Genomic DNA, 21,178 nt, shown 5'->3' with positions numbered 1-21,178 from the left:
AACTATGGCACATAAGGAAACTCAGCATTAATAGCTGTCATAACAGTTTCAGGTCTTCAGAAATTGTTATAACAACTTCCTGCAACTTTGTGAAACCAAATGAGACAGCACAGTTGGAAATAAATTACACATGCAACACATACACTAACTGAAATTGCTAGTTAGGAAAAGACCCCTTGTTCATGTCTTATTTTAATACACCAGTTTCAGTCTGGTTTGGGGGTTGAGAAGCCTGGTTTTCAGCCTCTTCTGTCATGTGCATCTGCTGAGTTCCAGGTCTGCACAGAGGTTTACCAGTTTAAATACCATCCTTTTCAGCCAGCCTCTCACATGCTTAACATCCTTAAAGAGAAACTTCTTTTGGAGTCAAATGCCAGTTTTTCAGAGATGCCTATGATGTGGCAATGATTTATAATGTGGCACTGCACAAGAACTTAAATTGTACAGCCTCCATTGTACCTCTACTAAGATACTCCTGTCTTAAGTTCAAAGAACTGAAAAAATGATGAAACGCGTTCCACTGCCTTATCCACTGCTGCCTGAGAATATCCCCAGCAATTAGCACGGGTTAGCAATTACACCTAGACAGTACTATCCTAACAGCCTAAAAGTGTCGACAAGCTGAAATAAAAGCTCATGATCTCACAATGCTGCACAAGAAGAAAAAAATACAATTAACCACAACTCTGAATCGCCTATAATAATCCTGCAGGATTATTATTTGTGCTGAGAATACATTACCTGATATTGCATGGGAAATGTAATTAAAAGGTTTGCACATCTTTAAATGAAAGCAACTCCAAAATTACACACTATGTCTGCTAGGCCACATGTGCTTTGGCAAGATCAGTCCTTGACAAGTGCTTTTGTGCTGGCACAATTTAAAAGTCTTCAAGTAATACTCACAGAACAGGAAGAAAGAAGTTTCACAGCATACTGTAAGTCTTTGTCAGACAAGTATTTATCAGGGCCAGGATCAGCCTGGAAATAAATAGGAAGAGAATAGCATCATAATAAATGTTGCATTCCATAAAGAAAATGTGATTATGTTCTGCTCTCACAAATTAAGACAGCTGCTTGAAGGTATATTTTGAAGAGCAAGGAAGGAAATTACACATACAGAATTAAACTTGAAGAGGCTGAATAAGGCCATGGTTTTACAATACAAAGCACCTGACCAGAAATAAGCATTATTGCCCCCTTCCTCCCCTGTATCTGATGTGCATTACTACCACTGAATGAACTCTGCCAACCCCAAACTGGGGGACTGTGTGCATTGTGAACTGATAAGGCTTAAACCCCCACCTTCTTCCTCTCCAGCAAAAATGTTCCCTCCTACTGCAGGCTTTAGCGATATCCACTCTCCAGTGAAGTCTCACAAACAGCTATGCTCATATAATTAAGAGATAATTAAGAGGGCAGCACATTTCAGCACCGGAACATAAACAAGTGTTTAGTAACAACAAACTGTTTGGTGTCAATACATGTCTACCTTAAAGAAGCAATTCATGCCTCTCTCACCTGTTAGTTTGTCAGTACAACTAAAGATCCGAGTAAGAAAACTCACACTTTAAAAAGGATCACCTTGTTATTTTCAGCAAGCAAATTTATACTATGGTCAACAGCTACGTCATTACAGCTAAAGAAGCCCGAGGTGCAGGAATGGGAACAAATGACGAGGCACAGAAACTTGCAAACTGGATTTGCCACCAGAGGAAAGAAACACAAGAAGTTCCCACACCACATATCCACCTAAGGGCTTTCAAAGCTCTTTCAAAGCCTGAGCTCTTAAGTCTCGATCTCTGTCACTCATGCATGGTAGTCAATATAAATGAAATAAGCCAGGTTCATTAAGAAAGACTTGAATATGAGATGGAAGCATATATACCCAGCTTAACATTAGCCGTTCCTTTGGTTGATTCTTAATCTTCATTAAGAAATATTTCTTACGTATTCGCCAACCTACAAAAAAAAAAAAAAAAAAAGTCAGCAGCAGCTTTAATTAAACACTACTAAATCACACAGCTTACAGGCAGGACAAGGTCTGTAAGCAAAGATAGTATTGTAATCTTAGGAGAATTTGTATAGTTGGAAAAAAAAAATCAGACAAGTTTTCATGCATACATGGTCTTCTTACCTATATCTTTTAATGGTTCTACCACTTCCCACTTTGGCTCTGATCGGAAGAACATTGAAACATGCTGTAAGGCAATTTCTGGAAAGAAAAAGAAGGGGGGGGGGGGGGGGGGAGAGATAAAAATGTTTTTCAGAGACTATATAATGTAATTACCCACATATTAGGTAAGGTTCAATGCCAGTAGGAAGCCTGCAGGAACTCAGACTGAAAGTCAGCAAAATCACTTTAAAAGGAAATCAGATAAAAACACAGTTGAAGGGAATTTGCATTTCTAACCTGATAACTCAAACCCAGAGAGAAAACAGAGAAAGCACTGCCTTTGAAAACTTAGCTTACCAGTCTGCATTCTATCTGTACTAGATCAAAATTTCCAAGTCTGAATCCAATGCTCACAGCTAAGATTTCCCACACTAGGTGTATACTACATTAGATCATGAAAGTTTCTGCTACACCTGTAAAAGTGCTAACTTTTACATCTCTTTAATGTGCATCTACATTGCTATTACTACATGTAAACTATGGAAACTAATCAGTTCTGTTTCACTATGTGTTATTCTGCCATTTTCTATGCAGGCAAAGGTATTGTGCTAGCTATCATGATCCCACACATATTTCAGGGGGGGGTGGGAGGACACCCTTCTGGTTACTGAATTCTCCCACAGCTGCGAATGCAACTGGTTTTCATGAAGCAATTTGAGGGGAAATCTCCCCCTGCTGTCACCACTTCTCACTGAGAAGGGAATCATGCCAACAAGGAGTTTTCTCTAATACAGCTTATCTTGACATAGAAACACAGCAAAAAGGTAAGGATGCACTGATCTTTCTGCACTGTATCTCCCCTCTCTAAAAATAAGCTAGGAGAAAGAGAGAGAACGCTGCAATAAATATCAGCTCAATGCTGCACTATGTAAAAAATGACAAACTGATGGCATCTCCAAAGACCATAGGCAATGACTTGATTGCTACTAACTTCCCAGCAACTTGCTGAAAAAATGGTCTTGATGAAAGTGCTCAAAATTAACACAGAAGCCACAGTGTCTCCTGGAGGATTTAAATTGCTTGCTCAGCATTAGCCAGACAAACTGCATCCTTAAAGAGTTACTAATAATTTACAACTCCTCCACAGCTTATCATAAACATCCGGGAAATGTTCTTTGCACTTTGAAGCTGAAGACACAAGAATGTTACACAAAGGGAGAGCAAAAAGAAGTGAAAAGGAAGCAGTAAGTTCCTGCTTCAGTAAGCCGTGCTTTTACGAAAACAAGTTTTGCATTTTTCAATGAGTCGGTTTGCCCATAAACTAAATTTGTGGAGTGGGTTTCATCACTAAGAGGAACATTTTTTCAGTCTATAAGACAAATATTTAACAATTTCCAATGGCTGAAGCTGAAGTCAGACAAATTCAAAGAAGAAACATCTAATAATGAAGAGAACTGATCACTGGGGTATCATTTTAAGGGATGCAGTGATTTTCCAGTATTTGGGGCAAGAGGGTGCGTGACTTATTCAAGCCTTGAAAAAGTACTCAACCTAGCTCAAACAATTAGTTCTAGGAAGTGTCACAACCCAAAGCGATAGTGGGAGCTAGACAAGATGACCACAATTGTTCCTGTTGATTTGAAAAACCTCAGAACCGTGACAAATGCAAGATTCAGTGTGCAGAAGACCGCCTGTTTTAACAGAACACAGAGCTGACAAACTTAACTCTACTTTACACTCTGGTAGACAAATAATTTCCAAACACCAACCCTTCCCATTTATCACAAACTGTGAAAAAGTAGATGTTGCTCTCACCACCCCCCCTCCCTCAAGTTCTGCTTATATAGATCTTGACCCTCACCACCCCTCTGTAAAGTAATTCAAATATTTACATTTGACCATCGCAGCATGATTCATGCACAGAGCTGGAGAAACATTATCATAAATAATCACATGCACAGTATGATAATTTTGAAGGTTGTTCCCCCCATCCACCCCCCATGCTTCAGTGTAAATCCTTGCCAGCATTAATGGAAGATACACACGCTGAAGTGAAACTGTAATGCAGTTTTGCAATGCCTCACTTACCAGTGTAGTTTACAGAATAGCTGTTTGGGTCCAAGAATTTTTTTACCAGTTCACAGTTAGACAGTATGTGATGGGTAGTAATTACATCGAGATAGGCCTGGAGTCCCTTCTGTCTTTCAGCTATGAATTCACGCTCCATATTTCCAATCAATTTTTTTGGAGGAAGAGGTAGACTTAGAGTTGAGATCTTAAAAAGAGAGGAAAAATTACTAACCTTGTTCGGAGAGATATAAACTAGCAACCCAGAAAGTAAGACTCTCAGCAGCAAGCAAACTACTGGATAACTCTTTTTGTACTGTGTATATACAAGCTTTTATGTTTTTTCTAAGTACAGTTATCAGGGTAAGCTAGTCAGACTACAGCTCACATCCCACTGTGAAGAGATTACTAAGTGGAACAACGCTGAAAATGCAAGGAGAGAAATTTTTGCTGCCGAGTCATGCATTTAAGATCACTACACAAAACTTTCAGATACTAAATGGCTACAATTTTCAGCCAAATGCTTTCTATGACATTCCTCTGCCACAGCACAAAAACAATTCACACCTTGCCATTTTCTCCGGATAAGATTAATGCTTTCTTATTTCATGAAGTGCAGATTAGTAACTTTCCTTTGCCTCTACTGCCTTTATAGGTAATTTGAAGCCCTTACTGTCAGTTTTTTAAATCTGTAATTTCAAATATGGTGCAACTTTTCCATTTTCTCTTCTGAATTTGTTGCTGTACAGTTTTTAAACAGCTAAAAATCTTTCAACCCAGAAATAGCTGCAATCTACCAGTGGATGTACAGTAGTTGTTTTATGTTGACATAAGTGATCCAAAACCAGATAAAATCAGAGAAATACTTCAAAATAGGACGATGAAAAAATGTACAGAAATTCAAAGCCTTATGTAAGTCAGATCAAAGAGATCATCTTTAGTGTTTATATTCAATTACGTCATGTCAATTGCCAGAATAAATTTTTCATGTTGTTAACACATCGTTGTCCTGCACATCAAAGCACCTGCCTTGGGTATGCTGAATCTCCATGGGAGTTATCTTTAAGAAATGTGTATTGCACGAATCAATTACACCAGATGCAATAACCTCATTTCTAAAGCAAACTGTTCACCAGGGAGAAGACAGGGACTTTTGGTGTTTGAACAACTTCCATTTTAACTAGTGGAAGAAGTAAAGGATTAGTTCAAACTGGGGCAGAAGTAGCAATCCCTTTCCTTTTTTACCTCCTCCTTTTGAATACAGGAGTTGTCCCCCTGCTAGCATTTCTACTTCTCCAGTTTCTGACTGCAAATCATGGGCTGAAAAAGAACTATACCTACATCTGAATTACAGAAGATATTAACAAAAATAATCCTATCCACTGAGCATTTTTTAATGCTCTTTTACACCCAAGGGGGAAAAAAAAACCAACCAAAAAATAAAAAACAGGAATAAACCCAAAAGCAACAACATACCACTTACAGCCAGTAATTCACCAAATTAGTTTTAACACCAGAGGCATACAAAACTTTAATTTGGCAGACCACTCTTACTTCAATTCAAAAACAAGTCTCTAAACAAAAACTAAATCCATGTCTGGTATTACTCACTTGAAAAGCATGTCAAATCATAATCGCCTTTACCTTCTTGACCTGACAGCTAGCTACCATCAGAGAAAAGGACTATAGTTCAGATGCTTTCAAACCACTATTACTTGTTTTAAAACTTACTTCAATAAGCCACACATCTGCTATTTTGCAGCAGAAAGTAACATTCACCCCCAGGTTTTTGTAGCAATCTGCCAAAACACACAGCACAGGGAGAACACTGTCTACCACAGAAGAACACCTCACTGAGGTCCTGACCTTGCAAAGACCTGGCATGCTCTCAAAGGTGAGCCGTACTTCTCAGTGGCCCCAGCTCAGCACTGGAGCCAGGATGGGCTTCACCACAGAAGAACCTGGGAATTAACACTCTTATCTTCAAACCACAGCCTGCTCAGGAATGTCTGTTCAAAAGCTGCAATAAAATGCTTCACAAAAGCCAGATATCTTGCTGTGAATACTGTACCAGTAGTTCACTTGACAAAACAGAAGAGCAGCCAATGATCTCCACACATCTCTGTCAAATAAGCAAAGAGGAAGAAATGCAGGATGGTCTGGAAGGAGCTTTTCAATCCAGTACAGAGCTGAGAGTTTACGGAATCTGGCTCGAAACTTTCTGATGCAGATCAGGGTTACAGGTATACGGCTCTCATTATTTTCCAAGGTGTTCAGTAGAAGTGCATCCCCTAGCCTAGACAGTTTTGAAATTCTCAATCCTTACTATTATTATATAGGTAGCACCAGACTAACAGCAGAGAAGTTGCATTCCAACTCGACTGCAGCTATGTGTTCAAACATAACCACCCAAACCTACAGAGAGGTCAAGTATGCCACAAGAACTGAAAGAACTTGGGGCTTTACACCCAAAAGAAGCTCCAGCAGTTTTTCCAGCAACATTTTAGTTTTGAAGGAAGGAGACTGGGGTTTGGTATTTTCTTATTGCTCATTGCTTTATGCTGGTTTTGGGGGGTTTTGTTTTGCTTGGAGTTTTGTTTGTTTGTCTGTCTACTCTAATTTCAATACACACAAGCTGAGAGTTTAAAGTTTAAAAACAAGTCATGGGATTTGAATATTGTGATAAAATATTGTTGTTTAGAGTTCTGGCTGAGGACCGTTGCGTGTCTTAATGGATCAGAAAACTTCAGCTCCAGCATCACAAAGAGCAATTTATAAAAACCTCCAAAACAGTGGGAGAAAAAAGCAATTTTAACATGCTCCTCACCAGCTACTGTCTGCTGTCCCTCAATCCCTGGCATACGGAACTAGGCTGGAGGAGCAGTGGTGTTTGTCAAAAACAGAGTTGTGCATCTTTGATAAAAGCTTGAAAAACTCTCTTCCTGCCCTTTTGCTGGGCATATAATGAAGAATTACACCCGTCAGGGCAGCTCTCTGTACTAGCCAGAAAAGCTTATCTCCACGCAGAGATGTATCTTTGGCTTTCCAGACTGTGGAAAGCAGAAACAGGAGTCTGAACATCAAGGGATGAGCAGTAGTTTTCATTTTTCATTGAAGGAGACCAAGCGCTAAAGAACACAGTCTGTTAATTTAGTTGCACTCTCTATATCCTCCTATCCAAGTTAGATGTATGTCTTGATGATTCTCTCTGATCTTTTCTAGCCATCCAAGCAGCCGACGTTGGGTTTGTCCCAGATCTTGGTATCTTATATCTGCAAAATCTCTTGTTTCAAATTCCTCTTTGTCCCACTCTGCAAGTTGCTGTCGAATAATTTCCTGAACCCTCCACTTCTACCATTCACCTGTCTTGGATACAAAGGCCTTTTCTTTCTGCACTACATCATACATAACCTACCTATTTACCGTCACTTTCTAGACCTTCCACCTAGGCCTAACCTTTCAGTACCTGTCACTTCTGACTTTTAAGTCTTAAAGGTCCATTGCCTTTTCTACTAAAGCTGCCTCATTTGAAAGTTAAATGAGAAGGCAACAAAGCTTTTTCATGCCTCAACACATTCTATTCCCCACATTTAAGAGGAGCTTGTTATAGGTGGCTACAAAAGTGAAATCTTTCAGTTTTTTAAAACTTTCTCAAAATTCTTTCTCTGCGATCTCTATCAAAACTTGACTACGGTTAAGACCACAATGACCACTATCTACTGTGACAACTAGTACTATCTCGTTTCCTTGTGTTCCCATGGGTGCTTACCTAATCTTAAATCTTGGATTTCTCTGGAGCAGGAGATGTCTTTGTATTGCATTTATTCAGCACATCACACAAGAGGTTTCTAGGTCATGATAAAAGTTCCTACATGCTACTGCACATTCAATAAAATAATGCCACAAGGCAACCACGTTGCATCTGTTGAATTATGACTAATTTGCCCCCCCACCTTCTAGCACAGGAATCAGTTTTAGCAGACTATCAGAGCGCACAATTCAACATCCTTACATGTTTTTGCTCACTGAGGTTCATCAAGCAGACAGCTGATTTGATAGGGGGGCGGGGAGGAAATGGAAGCAGTATTAAGCTCTTGAATTCACACAACATTTAACAGGAAAAAATTTTCAAAGTCACAAAAATCTATTCTCAAATCACAGAAGCGCTTGCTTTTTATCTCATTTGCCTAAGACTATGGAAATCTCGCATAAAAGTTTCACTCCTGTAGATGCTAGTCACTGCTGCTTCCCTCCTTTTCCCAAACACACTCATATACCCTGCTTTTTCCCACACAAACTAAAAAGAAATAGTTGTCCTAAAAAGCAAAAGAAAACACACAGTAAGTCCAGTGTTTAACTAAGAAACACTTTCTAGTGATACAGAAAACCATCACATGATAAGCAGCATCTGGTAGTGCTTTTAGACGAATATAAATAATGGGCACATAGCACTTCAATGCTGAATTTATAAGGTTGGTATGTGCCTTGGCTTTCTTCGAACCAAAGGAGGAACAAATAATAACACATAAAACCGGAACAAGTCACAGTACTGAAGGGAAAGATTCAGTATCTGCCAATTTCCTCCATTTTTATATAAATTGGTCCTGTTGATGCTAAAATTAAAATTTTACAAGAGAAAACATAAGAGTGAAAAAAGTATACATTCAAGTTACATTTGAAGTCACAGTTTCTCTTTACAGCTATGTGAATTTTTTTTTCTCCACTGCAATATATAAAAATATCACAAGCCATTTTAAAGATATCCTTCTAAATGACATTTTATATTTATATATCAAGGGTGAAAGTTACCTGCAAGCTATTATTAAGCAAGTCAAAGTCACTGTATCGCCTCACAATCTGTAAAATATAAAGACAAAGTTCAGGAAACATATTACTTTTCCCATTAGCATTTTACTCTTCAAAATCCCATCAGAGAAAAGTAATTCCCATTTATAATCCTCTTCTTATTTTACCCATTTTTGTACAAATGCATAACTGCTGGATTTATGTCATGTTGCCAGACAGCAAAGAAGAGTTTTTAATCACATCTCGACCAGAACAAAAATGCATGTCTAAACACTACCTTAAAAGAGCTTAAAAGAAAATATTTGCAAGCAAACTTGTCTGCAAACAAAGCATTTTTGCCATATTAGATGCAACAACTTTTCATAGTCATCTTCATTACTACTTCTAGGTTTCGCTGGTCATGTATCAGCAAGGCTGTGATTTTAGCACTAAGGAAGGCAAACTGGCATTTGATATTTAAAAACAATGGTGGTACCAACACACAGTAGTAACACATGACAGGCATTTTTCCTGGAATATTCACAATAGCAGCAGACAACATGCCTTCTGTAGCTGGCAGCAATACTGTTTTTCTCTTAGTTTTTGACCAAAAGTATTCAAGCACTTCATGTTCTCAATTCCAAACCAACATTTCCCTCTCCAGCTCAAATTTAAAAAGCTAAGAAGAGACATTTTCAAACTCTTCCTAAAAAGGCATCCTGGTTACATGAACCACAGTTTAAGAAATTACCTGCCAACTGTTTTCTGCTGAAACTCCTCTCTGAACACGGATTATGTACTCCTAATAAAAGGAAAAAGTTATTAGAAATGAGAACTAATGAGCTGAAGAAAGTTATTAGGCACTTCTCCAAATATGACCACTATCAAATTAGGAAACATTCAGAAATAGAAAATTCAGATCCAGGTCTCGAGCGCCTCGGTGAAGGTCAGAGCTGGGTTTGCTCAGACCCGTCACTAGCAGCTGTCTCTCTCTGCTTCACAAAGTAGAAGACAAAGAGAGGTCCAAGAGCTTGCAGGCCTGTGAAGCACTTGAACAGTTTCATTTAGTTAAGGAAAAAGATAGCAAGAGCATACTCACCACACATCCCTACTGACAACAGCTGAAGAAGCCTCCACTCACCTCACCTCCAATATCTAACAAGTAGCCCCCAGAAATTACTGCCGCCATCATAACATAATAAAATGCCAGTAAATATCCACAGCTGCCCAACCTCTAATTATTTTTGTACAAGAAAGGTTACCACAAAAGCTTTGTAGTGTGCTTGAGTAACTAGAATGTATCAGTTTCTCATGATGATAATTCCTCATTTATAATGCATGCTTAATGTTAATTATTTATATATTAACTATGCAGATATATCTAAATCTCAGTGAACCACTTCTGAATTTTAAGAATAATTCTCCCACCACAATTACATTCATAAAGCACAATTCTTTTCAGTCTCTTCATTTCAAGCTCCACTGTACCTTTTGTAGACAAATACCTGGTCAATAGAGCAATATCGTTATTTGAGATTTATCTAATTATCTCAAGAATAGATACCAACTATTTTGTACACCTACTCAGACATACTCCGAGGAAGCCGTGATTTTGTTTACCCTTACTCTGTTTAAGTTTGAAAACAGCTCTAAGAACACTTTTGACATTTGAAAGATCATAAACGAGGCAGGTCCTTTTCCTAGAAAGCCTATGATCTCTATTCTAGATATTGTTTAATTAGCAAGAAAATAAAATTAATCTGGGCTAAGTGTAGTAACAGATACTTCCTTTACCATTTACATACACAAAGCTCTATAAATGTAGCTCTTTTTAAAGTCTTATTACACAGATAATCCCATGGCCACATAATTTACATTGAAAAACATGAAAATGGGAGAGCCAAAAAGTAACGTGCTGCCTGAGAAAATGCAACTCCCAACACTGAAGAGAGTCGGAGAGTACCCAGAGTCAGAAGAGGGAGGGGAAGCCACGCAGGTACCTATGCTTTTACACTTTCCTTCCAACTGCATCAGTCTGACGCTGTAGGAGAGGCCTATGTCCCCAGCGCCTTTTACGCACATTCATCTTCTCTGCTATGCTTGGCCAGGGGTGGCAGGACCCACTACCGGTGCTCAAAGTACCGCTAAATCCCCCAGGCTTCCTCACTGAACACGCTCAGTCGCACTGCACACCTGCAACTACAAAATTCAAAGTGAGAACCAGAAATTCTGAAACAAATACAAATTCAAGCCACGGCTCCCAGTATTTCTAAGCTGGAACATGCTAAAAGCTCTTTGCATTTGTGCCAAGCAACGCGTGAGTACCCACCCGGTTATTGCCTGCAGTGCAGCAAGCATCACATGATAAATCACTTGTTATTCAGCTCAGATGACTTCATTCACCCTGGTACAAACTTTCAAACGTATTGTATGTAAAGTGCTGAATAATTTTTCGATTTCAAATGCCACCTAATTTTGTTGAACTGCTTACATCAATAGGAGTCTCACACAAACAAAAAGGACAGATCACAGCATTATGCACAATTTTTTTCAGATATTGAAATTAATGCTGCATTCCAAATTATCACGCATAGATAATAATGAAATAACAAAAATAAACAAAGGCATTTCCAGCACCTTGAGTTTCTATACCAAATTTGTCCATTCTGTAACAATAACTCTATCTGGCATGTACCTGCATACCAACTAGATAGTTCAATTAATTGAGTGTTTGATCCATGAAGTATTACAAATTCAGCTTCACAGTTAAAAATACACTACAGGCATTTATTAGTAACTTCTTTCAGGTACTGCGAAGCATCATCTGGTTTTGGAAGTTGCCTTCAGAACCACACAGAACTAATTCTCCTCTTTCAAATGAAATGAAATTAAAAGCTTGTTTACTGAAAAACATAAATATACCATTGGATGCAAACAAAGTGGGGCACATCAGAGAATCCCTCCATAGAACTAAATTCTCATTTAACATTTACCACCATGAAAAGTAAGTAGTGTAAATCAAGAATTATGACTATTCCAGACCAGACGCAAAAGCAACGCTTACCAGATGGCATTACCTTGTGTGTTCAACCTTAACTAATCCAGAATTTATTTATTGAAGTTTTCTTCCAAAGCACAATGCTGCTCAGGCAAAAATGCTATTCCATTTTCTAAAATTCACTGAAAATATCCTTTATTATCAACAGCTGTCAAATATCCGTAGCAATTTTGAACCACCTAGCCTTGAGAACAAATTCAAGACTAGTAAGAATGAAAACCACGTCCTAGCAGCTTAGTTGGAAACGACAGAAATCCAAGATGTCACAAACCAAAACACATAACTATTATACTGGAATTAAAGTGTCTATTTTCAGAAAGTCAGCCTGACATGCTCTCTCCATATTCTCTTCTCTTATTCACTTGAAATTATAATTAAGGTATTTTCCTGCAAAACAAGAAGCCCAAATCCTCATAAATAGTAACAAAAATCCATAGAGCTGACTGCAATTCAACCAGTGTAATTATGTTTGTAAACTGTGCAACAGAAACCAATTAAAGGGACACCTGGAAACAGAGATTCACCACTAACATGGCTTTTCCTGTTTTGTGATCGTTGCTGCATTTTGGGAAGTAGGAAGAAGCTACTTCACACACAGCCAAAAAATTGCAGCAACTGCTTATTCAGCAAGTCTCAAAGGAACGCTGGCTGTTTCCCTGAAAAACCATGTCTGTGATGATTCACCATGTTCAGTCATTCATCTTTTCTAGGATTTTGAAAGAAGCAGAGTTATTGCTCAATCCCTTGTAGCACTTACTCTTTATCCAGCAATTAACCTTTTCCATTGTACCCCAAGAAAATGCTCTCGGGCAGGCAGAACGCACAAATTCATTAGACAACCATCAAAGCATCTTATTGCATACAACCATTCTGATCAATATGACCGTTGTCTCTTCTGGAGAGCCTAGTGATAAACAACTCAGAGCTAAGAGCTCATTCTCACAGTAAGATTACATTAAAAAAAAAAAAAGATTTGGGCTACAACTATTTTTTCCACACATACTTGAGCATTTTCCCATCCAGTTCTGCTTTGGCACCCTAAAGCACTAATCAAGCCCCCTCTTTATGTCATGGGGGGGTTCACAACCTGAAAGAAGAGAGCATCGCTCCAGATGCGGTCATTAGTTCTGTCTGTATGGAAAAGCTAAGTCCCACCACGCTCTCTCCATCAGCACTGACCGTAACAAAGAATTGGCCACCTCAGCACTATTTTGTCAATACAACTAATGAAAAAGCCTAAAGTGGTTTTCTGGCTTTTTTTCCTAAAGTTAATAACAAGATTGAAAGTCAAAGAATAGCTACAGTAGAGAAGCCATGAGAAGAAACACAATCCCATTCCCAATATCTGCCATGGCTACACATAGTCAGCAGACCACAGTATGCTGAGTTTTAGTGAGAAGTTGATACTTCCTATTGCTTCGACACAGCAACAAGCTTGTCTTGGGATTATAATTAGCACCACTGATATATGCTTCCCATAGGACCAAAGAAGAGCTTTCAACCCTGCAAGGAAAAAGCCTAAATGCACAAAAGCCTTTATTACTCTGCCAAATTCTGTTTTGTTTAGGAAAAAAATCTGAATTACGACAACGTTCTTCTGAGACAGCGCGATTTGATAGTGGGACTAAGACTGTGCCCAGAGGAAATAAATGAAAGCATTAAGAAAAGCAGATAGGCACACTCAGAATCATTTCTGTTTAGCTGCATCATCTAACACAGGAAAAGATGATGGAAAAGGCTTCAGAAAGGGCTAGCAATTACCAGAGTTCACTCCTGCCAACAATTTTAAGGATCAACAACCAGGCTCAGTGAGGTCTAACTTAGCTACACTCATGCAGAAATTCCCATGGCATTTTTCACTCCTACATGAATGGCTCGAAATCTTTCCTATGCCTCAGTTTACCAAACAATTTCAAAGAAGCCCTAACAGCTGCTAGTTGGCAAGAAAGGTCTCAGCTTGCAGAAGAGAGACAACCTCCCGCTACTGATTTTGCCCACAGGCAGCAAACTCACTGGCAGCAACTCCATAGGAGCCACCACCAAGACAGGCCATAAAACCGTTCCCCAAGACAACCCCCCCCAAGTCCCTCCAGACTCCCACACAGGTAAGGTTTGTATGTCCGCTGCTCCTTCTACCAATGCTGCCAAGCCAGATCCTGCCACAACCTTGATATTCCAGCACCAGTTCAATACACATTTTTAAAGATGCCAAGCAAAGCAGTTTTACCTATGGGATCATTTCCTGGCTGCCCTAATTAGTCAAGAAAGCGGAAACGGGTGCTGGGAGGAGGAGGTCGGGAGTAGGGAAAGCTGTATGACCCCAGCTGCACGCTGTCATTTCCTAAAATCTTCTTCCTACCACTACAGAGTGCCGGATAGTTTCTGAAAAAGAGTATTTCCCAAACATCCACATGGATCAGTGACAACCATGCTGCTTTTCCCCAATCCTTTGCCAATAACAGTTTCACAATCACTCCCTGGGATTAACATTATCCTGAACTTACCCATTTTCATGCAGAGCCAACATTTAGGACGTTTTCCACCCCAAATTCACCAAGATTAGTCCCTGGTATTCCAGCACTTGTTAAAACATCAGCATCAGCAGCTCAGAGCTGCTCAGATAATTTTGTTAACATTCTTAGGTGAAAGTTACACAGCAAAACATGTCCAAATGTTTAACAATTGCTGTTTATCATCTTTCCTAGTTTTTGAAACAGAAAGCAAACAGGAAAGAAAGGCTTCTGCAGAAACAAAATAGGAAAGAACAAGTGGTGAATTTGGGGATTCATAAAATAAAATGTATTACCCAATATTAGCGAGACTCTCTATGTTCTGTTTTCCCAAGAAAATAGTCTCTAAATTTCTGGCTCAGGAGCGTCAGTCCATTTTTCCACAGATTTCTGCCGTACATCTGTTTAATCCAACAGGCTTGAAAAGCCAACCATTATAAAGATCCAGGTCACCTTCAGGTCACATCAACTAAAAGTTTGAAAGGGCTTTATTTTATAAGCATTAAAGAGAGGAAAGCCTAATTAAGCATGAATACAATCCCTGCTTAAGTAGGCTGGATTGGAACAACTTCTAGTAAGAAGCTCTTTTAAATGTTTATTTAGAAAATCTCCCATGTGAAAAGTAGCAACAAAATCAGGAAAGCTGCTCAGACTCAGGGACCTCTTCGCTACAGGGCACAGTATTTACTTGGTATTGCACAACCTGCCATTAAGCCCATCTGAGGTACAGTGTTTACCTGCATTTTAAACAATGCACATGTTTGTCCGGGGACATTATACAGTTCCACACACACTGTATCACTGGCGTAGTAATGAGTAAGCCATTCAACAAATGAAAGCTATGAAGTAGGACAACTGCAGAAAAAAAAAAATAGGACACACGTTTACATGTAATGAAACTTACTGAACAAGAAAAGATCTGGAGAGAGACAAGAACAGCTTTTCAGTACCCTGCATCACCATGGCCTTCACCAGAAAAGCAAAATACTCAGTATTTTTCAGGAAATACTCAGTAGCCAATAAAAATATTCTAATTACACCGCAAGATCTCTAAGGCAATGAATTTACTGAGGTATGATACAGCAACTAATATTTTGACTGCAATCTTTGCAGGAGCTACAGACGCATTACTAATTTAGGAAGTTCACCAGTGGAAACCATAAGGTTGGGATAGCTAAAATCAGGTGTGATGAAACAGCTACGTTTTTTGAGCTCAGGCTGGAGGAGCTCAGGTGGGAGGTGGTCAAGCTTACTTACTAAGTCCATTGAAGGAACTGCATTTCCAAAACCTCAAACAAATGAACTCTTAACAGTTCCCTGTCTAAAGCCACCTCTAAAAGTAACTTCATGATTTGGTTTTTTCCAAAGTGAAGGCAACCTTGCAGAGATTGAATTTCTTATGAAGCAACATCCAAAGTCCTTTACAAGCTTTTAAAATAAATCCTACAGTTCTAGAAACATATGGCTCCATTTTTGTATCACAGAACAATACAGGAAAAATGTGAATGCTTTTTTCAACATTTTTTTAATCTGAAAGCTGTGAGTGTCAACATTCATCATTGCTTAACGAAAAACTCTGAAAGTATGTTACGAGAGGGATTTTATTTCAGCTGTTCATTTCCAAATGCCTTTAAGACAACAATGTACTGTAGCAAAATTGGCTGTTTCACTACTTCAATTTCAACATGAAATGCATGAAAAAGGAAAATAATTTCAGAAAAGAATTACGGAATGTTCAGAAATATATATATAACTTGCTAGTAGTTTTACTGCTCTAAAGTGCTCTAAAACTTGTATGTACAGACGTGCATTTCTTATTAAGGAATATGTCTAGATTATTGTGGCAGAAAATAGCATCCTATTTTAAGGCTTAGAAAGAAAGCCACTTTTAAATAGTGAATATATAGATGAAATATTGCAATATGAAGCAAGTTCAATAGCCAAAATTTATTAAAGCTTTAGTGCTGAAAATGCCTCTGTTGTCAGAACACAACATTTGGCATTAAGATGAGACACTTGCAAATGGCTTAATATATTGGATGTAATTCCACTTCTACTGAATTCAAGGAACACAATGGCAGCAAAACAACTTCATTTTCTGCAAAACGGTTCGTACAGATACCTACCAAGAGCACTGAACCATGCCTATGAAAAGGAGCCCACCGCACTCCCTAAGTTACACAGTTACTCTCTCTTCCTATGGAGTGCTAGGGTCTGAAGCATATAGCAGGAGACAAAATGAAGCTGACAATGTTTGCTCATGTAATTTCAAATCTATTAAGTAAGGTACCACTGGAACACACCTGCAATATAAGTTTATTTGGCTTTCAAATGAAAAGGACTCCATAAACGCTGCACTATAGAATTATTTGTATGTAAGTGCACATTCCAACAAAACTCAGACTGCTTGTAACACACTTAACTGGGGAAACATCTTTTGTAAAAAAGAAAAGGCATCATTCTAATCTTAAATTACCATTAGAAATAAATAGGCAGAAGAAAACCTCAGCTGACAATTTCTTTGTTGCAACACAAAAGCATGGAGATTATGTACCAGCTGAGATGTACTAACTCAAGTAAGAACTTCTGAGCTCTTCTGACTTGAAAGAAACATGAAGAGCTTGTGAGCATATCAGAAAATTTTGCAGTTGATTCCCTAACAATCTAAAAACCACATTTACTAGGGGGCTGACATGCTCTTACTAAGCAAAAAGTGCAAGTCCTCAAAAGTACATTTTAAATAACTAGCTTTGTCCCTTCTTAGGTTTCTGGAGAATTCAGGAAGTATGTAGCAGTCTCAGGTTTTGTTTTCAGTTTTGTTTTTTTAGTTTCACCTTCATCCCCAGGAAACAGAAACTCAGCCTCTGCCCTTGATTCAATGCTATTAAGTTTACACTTACCCAGTCTGTTGTATTAAATTTAAATTAACAGAAGCTGCTTAGAACAATAGACAAGCAAACTATTCATTTGACACAAACTTTGGTCTCCTGCATGGTATTTCACCATGTCTACAGAGCTTTTCCTGAAATTCTTCACCTTTTCTTCAGCTGCTTATCCAGAAGACTGGCTATTTTCTGCCCTCATAGAAGGTTTACGTTATTACTAGTTCAGTTGCCACGTTAAAGTTGCATCTAACTTGGGCCTAACCCATCTTCATGCGAGTGCTTTTATAAGCAATGATCTACAGGAAAAAAATTATAAATGCAAGTTTAAAGTAATTCTTGCAACACTAAGCAGCATTATAAAATCTTAATACATACTGCTGACAAAAGAATAGAAAATTTATTTATGGATGCGTTTGTATTTCAGCTTTAGAACAAGCCTAGCATGTGAAGACCTAGTTCTCCAAGCATTAGTTTGGGATGAAGAATTGTACAGATCTACATCTTTTGAAGATATCGCTTTGAGGCGGGATAAGGAACAAACCCAAAAAGCATTCAGCTAATGACAACCTACTTCCTTACATCTATAATATAACAAAGTAAAATACAGCCTTAATGCCCCATAAAAGCACTTCAACCCTTATTCCTTAGAAGGGCTTCATTTACACACCTCTTCAAACACAAGGATCTATTTGTGTGGCTTATTTAAACCAGGAAAGTTCAAATCAGGGACAGCATCAGCCACCAATAAACAAATTATTCAGATACCAGGGACGTAAGATGAAGTGTCCAAACTGACAAAATAGTCGACTTACATCAAATAAGAAACCAAGACTCTGTTATGGCTTCCTGTATTTTGTTATCCCACACTGCCTCTATATAAACCATCTGTGCTGCACACACTTCAAGCCATCTTTCAACTATCAACAGGGCTTCTGCAGTAAAACAAACAATTACTAATAGATGTATCTTAGAGACACATTTGAAATCAAAAGGCACAGTGCTCGAGCATTCTGTTATTAACAAAAGATCAGAACAAATCAGCAGAGAATTTTTTCTGAACATCCATTAGTAACAGAATACAGATATGAAAGACAGAGAGGGGGAGCAACATTTGCTATCACACTCACCCAGACAAGACAACAAACATAACACAGAGTCTGGATTGAAAAACTACTTCCAAGTACTCATTCTAAAAGAATTTTGTGATTTTTTTTTTCTTCTAACCAGAATCATGCAAACCAAAGGAAAGAACACAAAAAGCTATTGTCATTTGCACTAGCAGAAAAGTGTAATAAGGCATGATGGAAACAAGTTAACAATGAAACTGTAATCTGTACTGCTAACTGGGGAGTATTAGAAGTTATACAACTTCCCATAGGACTTGGTACCTGCACCCCTTAGCTATTGAAACAGGTAAAAAGTATCAGGCTTGTCAGAAAATAAACCTCATTAGTTTTATTTACAAGAGCAGTTGCAACAGTTGAGAGCCATAGCCTGGTAGATTCAGGAGATCTTATGGACAATTTCTCATAGGTATCTTCCATTCAGAGGAAGACTGGAACGTGAGTTAACGTGAGTCCCTCACACAAAAGACACTTCTTAACTGTAGATTACTTATAGGAAGAGTATTTAACAAGACAGTCTACAGATTAGTTGTATATCCTGTGGTGAACCTACAATTATTGTCACTTGGGTTAGGAGTATTCACCAGATGTAAGCAACCAGGAAGACAGATCAACAACACAGGAATCGGAGCTGTGTAAGGGGCAGAAGGAACACCCTCTCTCCATTTAAAACACGCTTCCAGCTAGCGTACCTGCTGCTGAAGTACCTCTGGCCTCCTTTTTAGCCTAGCATCCCCGCTCTCAGCTAAAGCGGGAATCAGAAATGACAGCCAGTTCTCTCTCTGATTCACAGTACTGCTTGGTCATACCATAAGTAAATCCAGTTTTTAAAGTGGAAAATAACTGCAAACAGGAGATTATGAAATTTGGACTATTACTGCGTGCTCAAAGACAGTACAATTCTTCTGGAGGCGGTGTGCATGTACGTGTGCTAGACATCCCAGAAGAATTAATCTGTGACATAAAAGTCACGGCAGGGCTTGTTCTGCTGAGTGTCATCACTCCCCACAACAAAGAAAGCGGGGCTGCACCCTCAGTTACGTCTCTGCAGTTTTACAGCCGTCGCTACAGTCGCACAGTAGGACCCGCAGGCAAATGTAGCTCGCTCAAACGTAACTTCATCCCAGCTACCGAAATGAGGCAACCAGAACTCATCTCGGCTCCAAACGCTGTAACAGACCCCGAGAAAAACCAGAAATTACAACAACTTATTCAGTCAGAAGGCACAAGGCCTGCCGCGGAGCGGACGCGACTCCGAGACAACCCGAAGCCCCGGCGGCACCGACTGCACCCCGCAAACCCCCGCCGGTACCGTCACCGGCAGCCGTGGCAGGCTGCAGAAGGAAAACCCTCTTCACAGAGAGCAGAAGGGGCCGAACAACTCCCGGCTCGCTGCGGGAGACCAGGCAACGGCGGCACCGCCACATTCCCATCGCAGGGGCCGCCCGGGAGGTGAAACCCGCGCTCACGGGGTCTCGGCCCCGCACACCCCCCCCCCCCCAGCACCACACCGCTCGCCCCGGGCCCCCGCACAGCCCCAGCCCACCCCCCACGAGTGCCCCGGGCCCTGCCCCGGGGCCCTCCCCGCCTCCCCGCTACTCTCGGCCTCGGCTCCTGCCGGGCTGAGCCGCAGGCCCCCGCCCGGCCCCGCTTCCCCCCCCCCGTGCCCCGGCCCGGCCCCGCGCACCCCGGACACCGCCCCGGGCACACGTCGTCGTCGTCCCCCCCCCCCCCCTCCGCGCCCCCCCGTTACCCCACCCGCCCCCCCCGCCCCCCACCTCAGCCTCCTCCCCTGCCCCCCCCCCCCCCCCCCCCCCCACTTCCCCTCCCCACACCTCCACCGCCTCCCCCCCCCCCCCCCCTCCTGCCCTCCCCCGCCTCTCACGTGTGGGAGTGCAGGCTCTGGCTCGCCTCGATCTGCGCTGTCAGCGGCACCGTGTCGTCCAGCAGCACCTTGCCGGCCGGCGGCTTCTCCATGAAGGCCATACCGGGGCGGGGAACGGGAGCCCGACGCCGCCAACCTGCTTCCCGGGGCAGCTCCCGGCGCGGCCGCCGCTGTCAACACGGCAGCGCCGCGACGCCGCCGCCGGGCCTTAGCGCCGCCGACCGACCGACCGACGGCGGCCGCCAGGGGGCGCCGTGCCGCGCCGCGCCCGCACGCGCGGCCGTTCGGGGCAGGCCCGCCCCCGGGAGCGAGCGGCGGCGGCGGCGGGGCCCGGTGCGGTCCGTCCCCCGGGATTAATAACGGGGGAAGGAGCTGGGGGGGGGGGGGTAGAGCGCATGTGACTGCCCGCTGCTCTGCACCGGGCGAGGCGTCCCGCTGCCCAAGTCTTCCGCGCCCGGTGCTCCGCTCCAGGTGGCACGGACGGCTGCGGTAGCTTCAGCGCGGGCTGCGGGAGGGGATTAGCCCCGAGACACTGCCGGTCTTCCCGGAAAGAGACTTAAAAGGGCTGGCGCACTTGCTGCTCTTTACCTTTTGGAGGGGTTTTTGTAGTTAAAAGATCATTAAAAAAATCAAACAGCATCCAGTATCATCTACTCAATTCGTAGACTTTATGGTTTTGGGGTGGGTTGTTTTTTCCCAAACACAGATTTAAAGTTGTTGTTAGATTTATTTCCACAACCTAACTTTC

At 40.9% G+C, this 21,178-nt stretch overlaps 1 protein-coding gene across 13 annotated transcripts in view; it reads right to left on the bottom strand.

The window, feature by feature from the left end:
- PXK (PX domain containing serine/threonine kinase like) overlaps positions 1-21,178 on the bottom strand; it is a 43,177-nt gene that overhangs the window by 16,900 nt on the left and 5,099 nt on the right. For 12 of the 13 annotated variants that reach the window (XR_003927689.2, XR_003927688.2, XM_041118733.1 and 9 more), the window contains exons 5-10: positions 9,720-9,770; positions 8,993-9,040; positions 4,205-4,391; positions 2,138-2,215; positions 1,889-1,962; positions 907-981 (exon numbers count right to left, since the gene is read on the bottom strand). Coding sequence is in view for 11 of the 13 variants with exons in the window: in XM_041118733.1 (XP_040974667.1) it covers positions 907-981; positions 1,889-1,962; positions 2,138-2,215; positions 4,205-4,391; positions 8,993-9,040; positions 9,720-9,770 (513 nt within the window). In the remaining 2 variants the exon portion in view is untranslated. Of the gene's footprint in view, positions 1-906; positions 982-1,888; positions 1,963-2,137; positions 2,216-4,204; positions 4,392-8,992; positions 9,041-9,719; positions 9,772-20,430; positions 20,669-21,178 lie in introns of those variants that run through there. The other variant, XM_030043611.1, reaches the window with a different exon arrangement.

This window comes from Aquila chrysaetos, chromosome 20 (assembly GCF_900496995.4).
Source record: "Aquila chrysaetos chrysaetos chromosome 20, bAquChr1.4, whole genome shotgun sequence".
Taxonomy (NCBI): domain Eukaryota; kingdom Metazoa; phylum Chordata; class Aves; order Accipitriformes; family Accipitridae; genus Aquila; species Aquila chrysaetos.
Note: the sequence above shows the minus strand (reverse complement) of the source record. Positions and strands in the feature narration are given on the sequence as shown.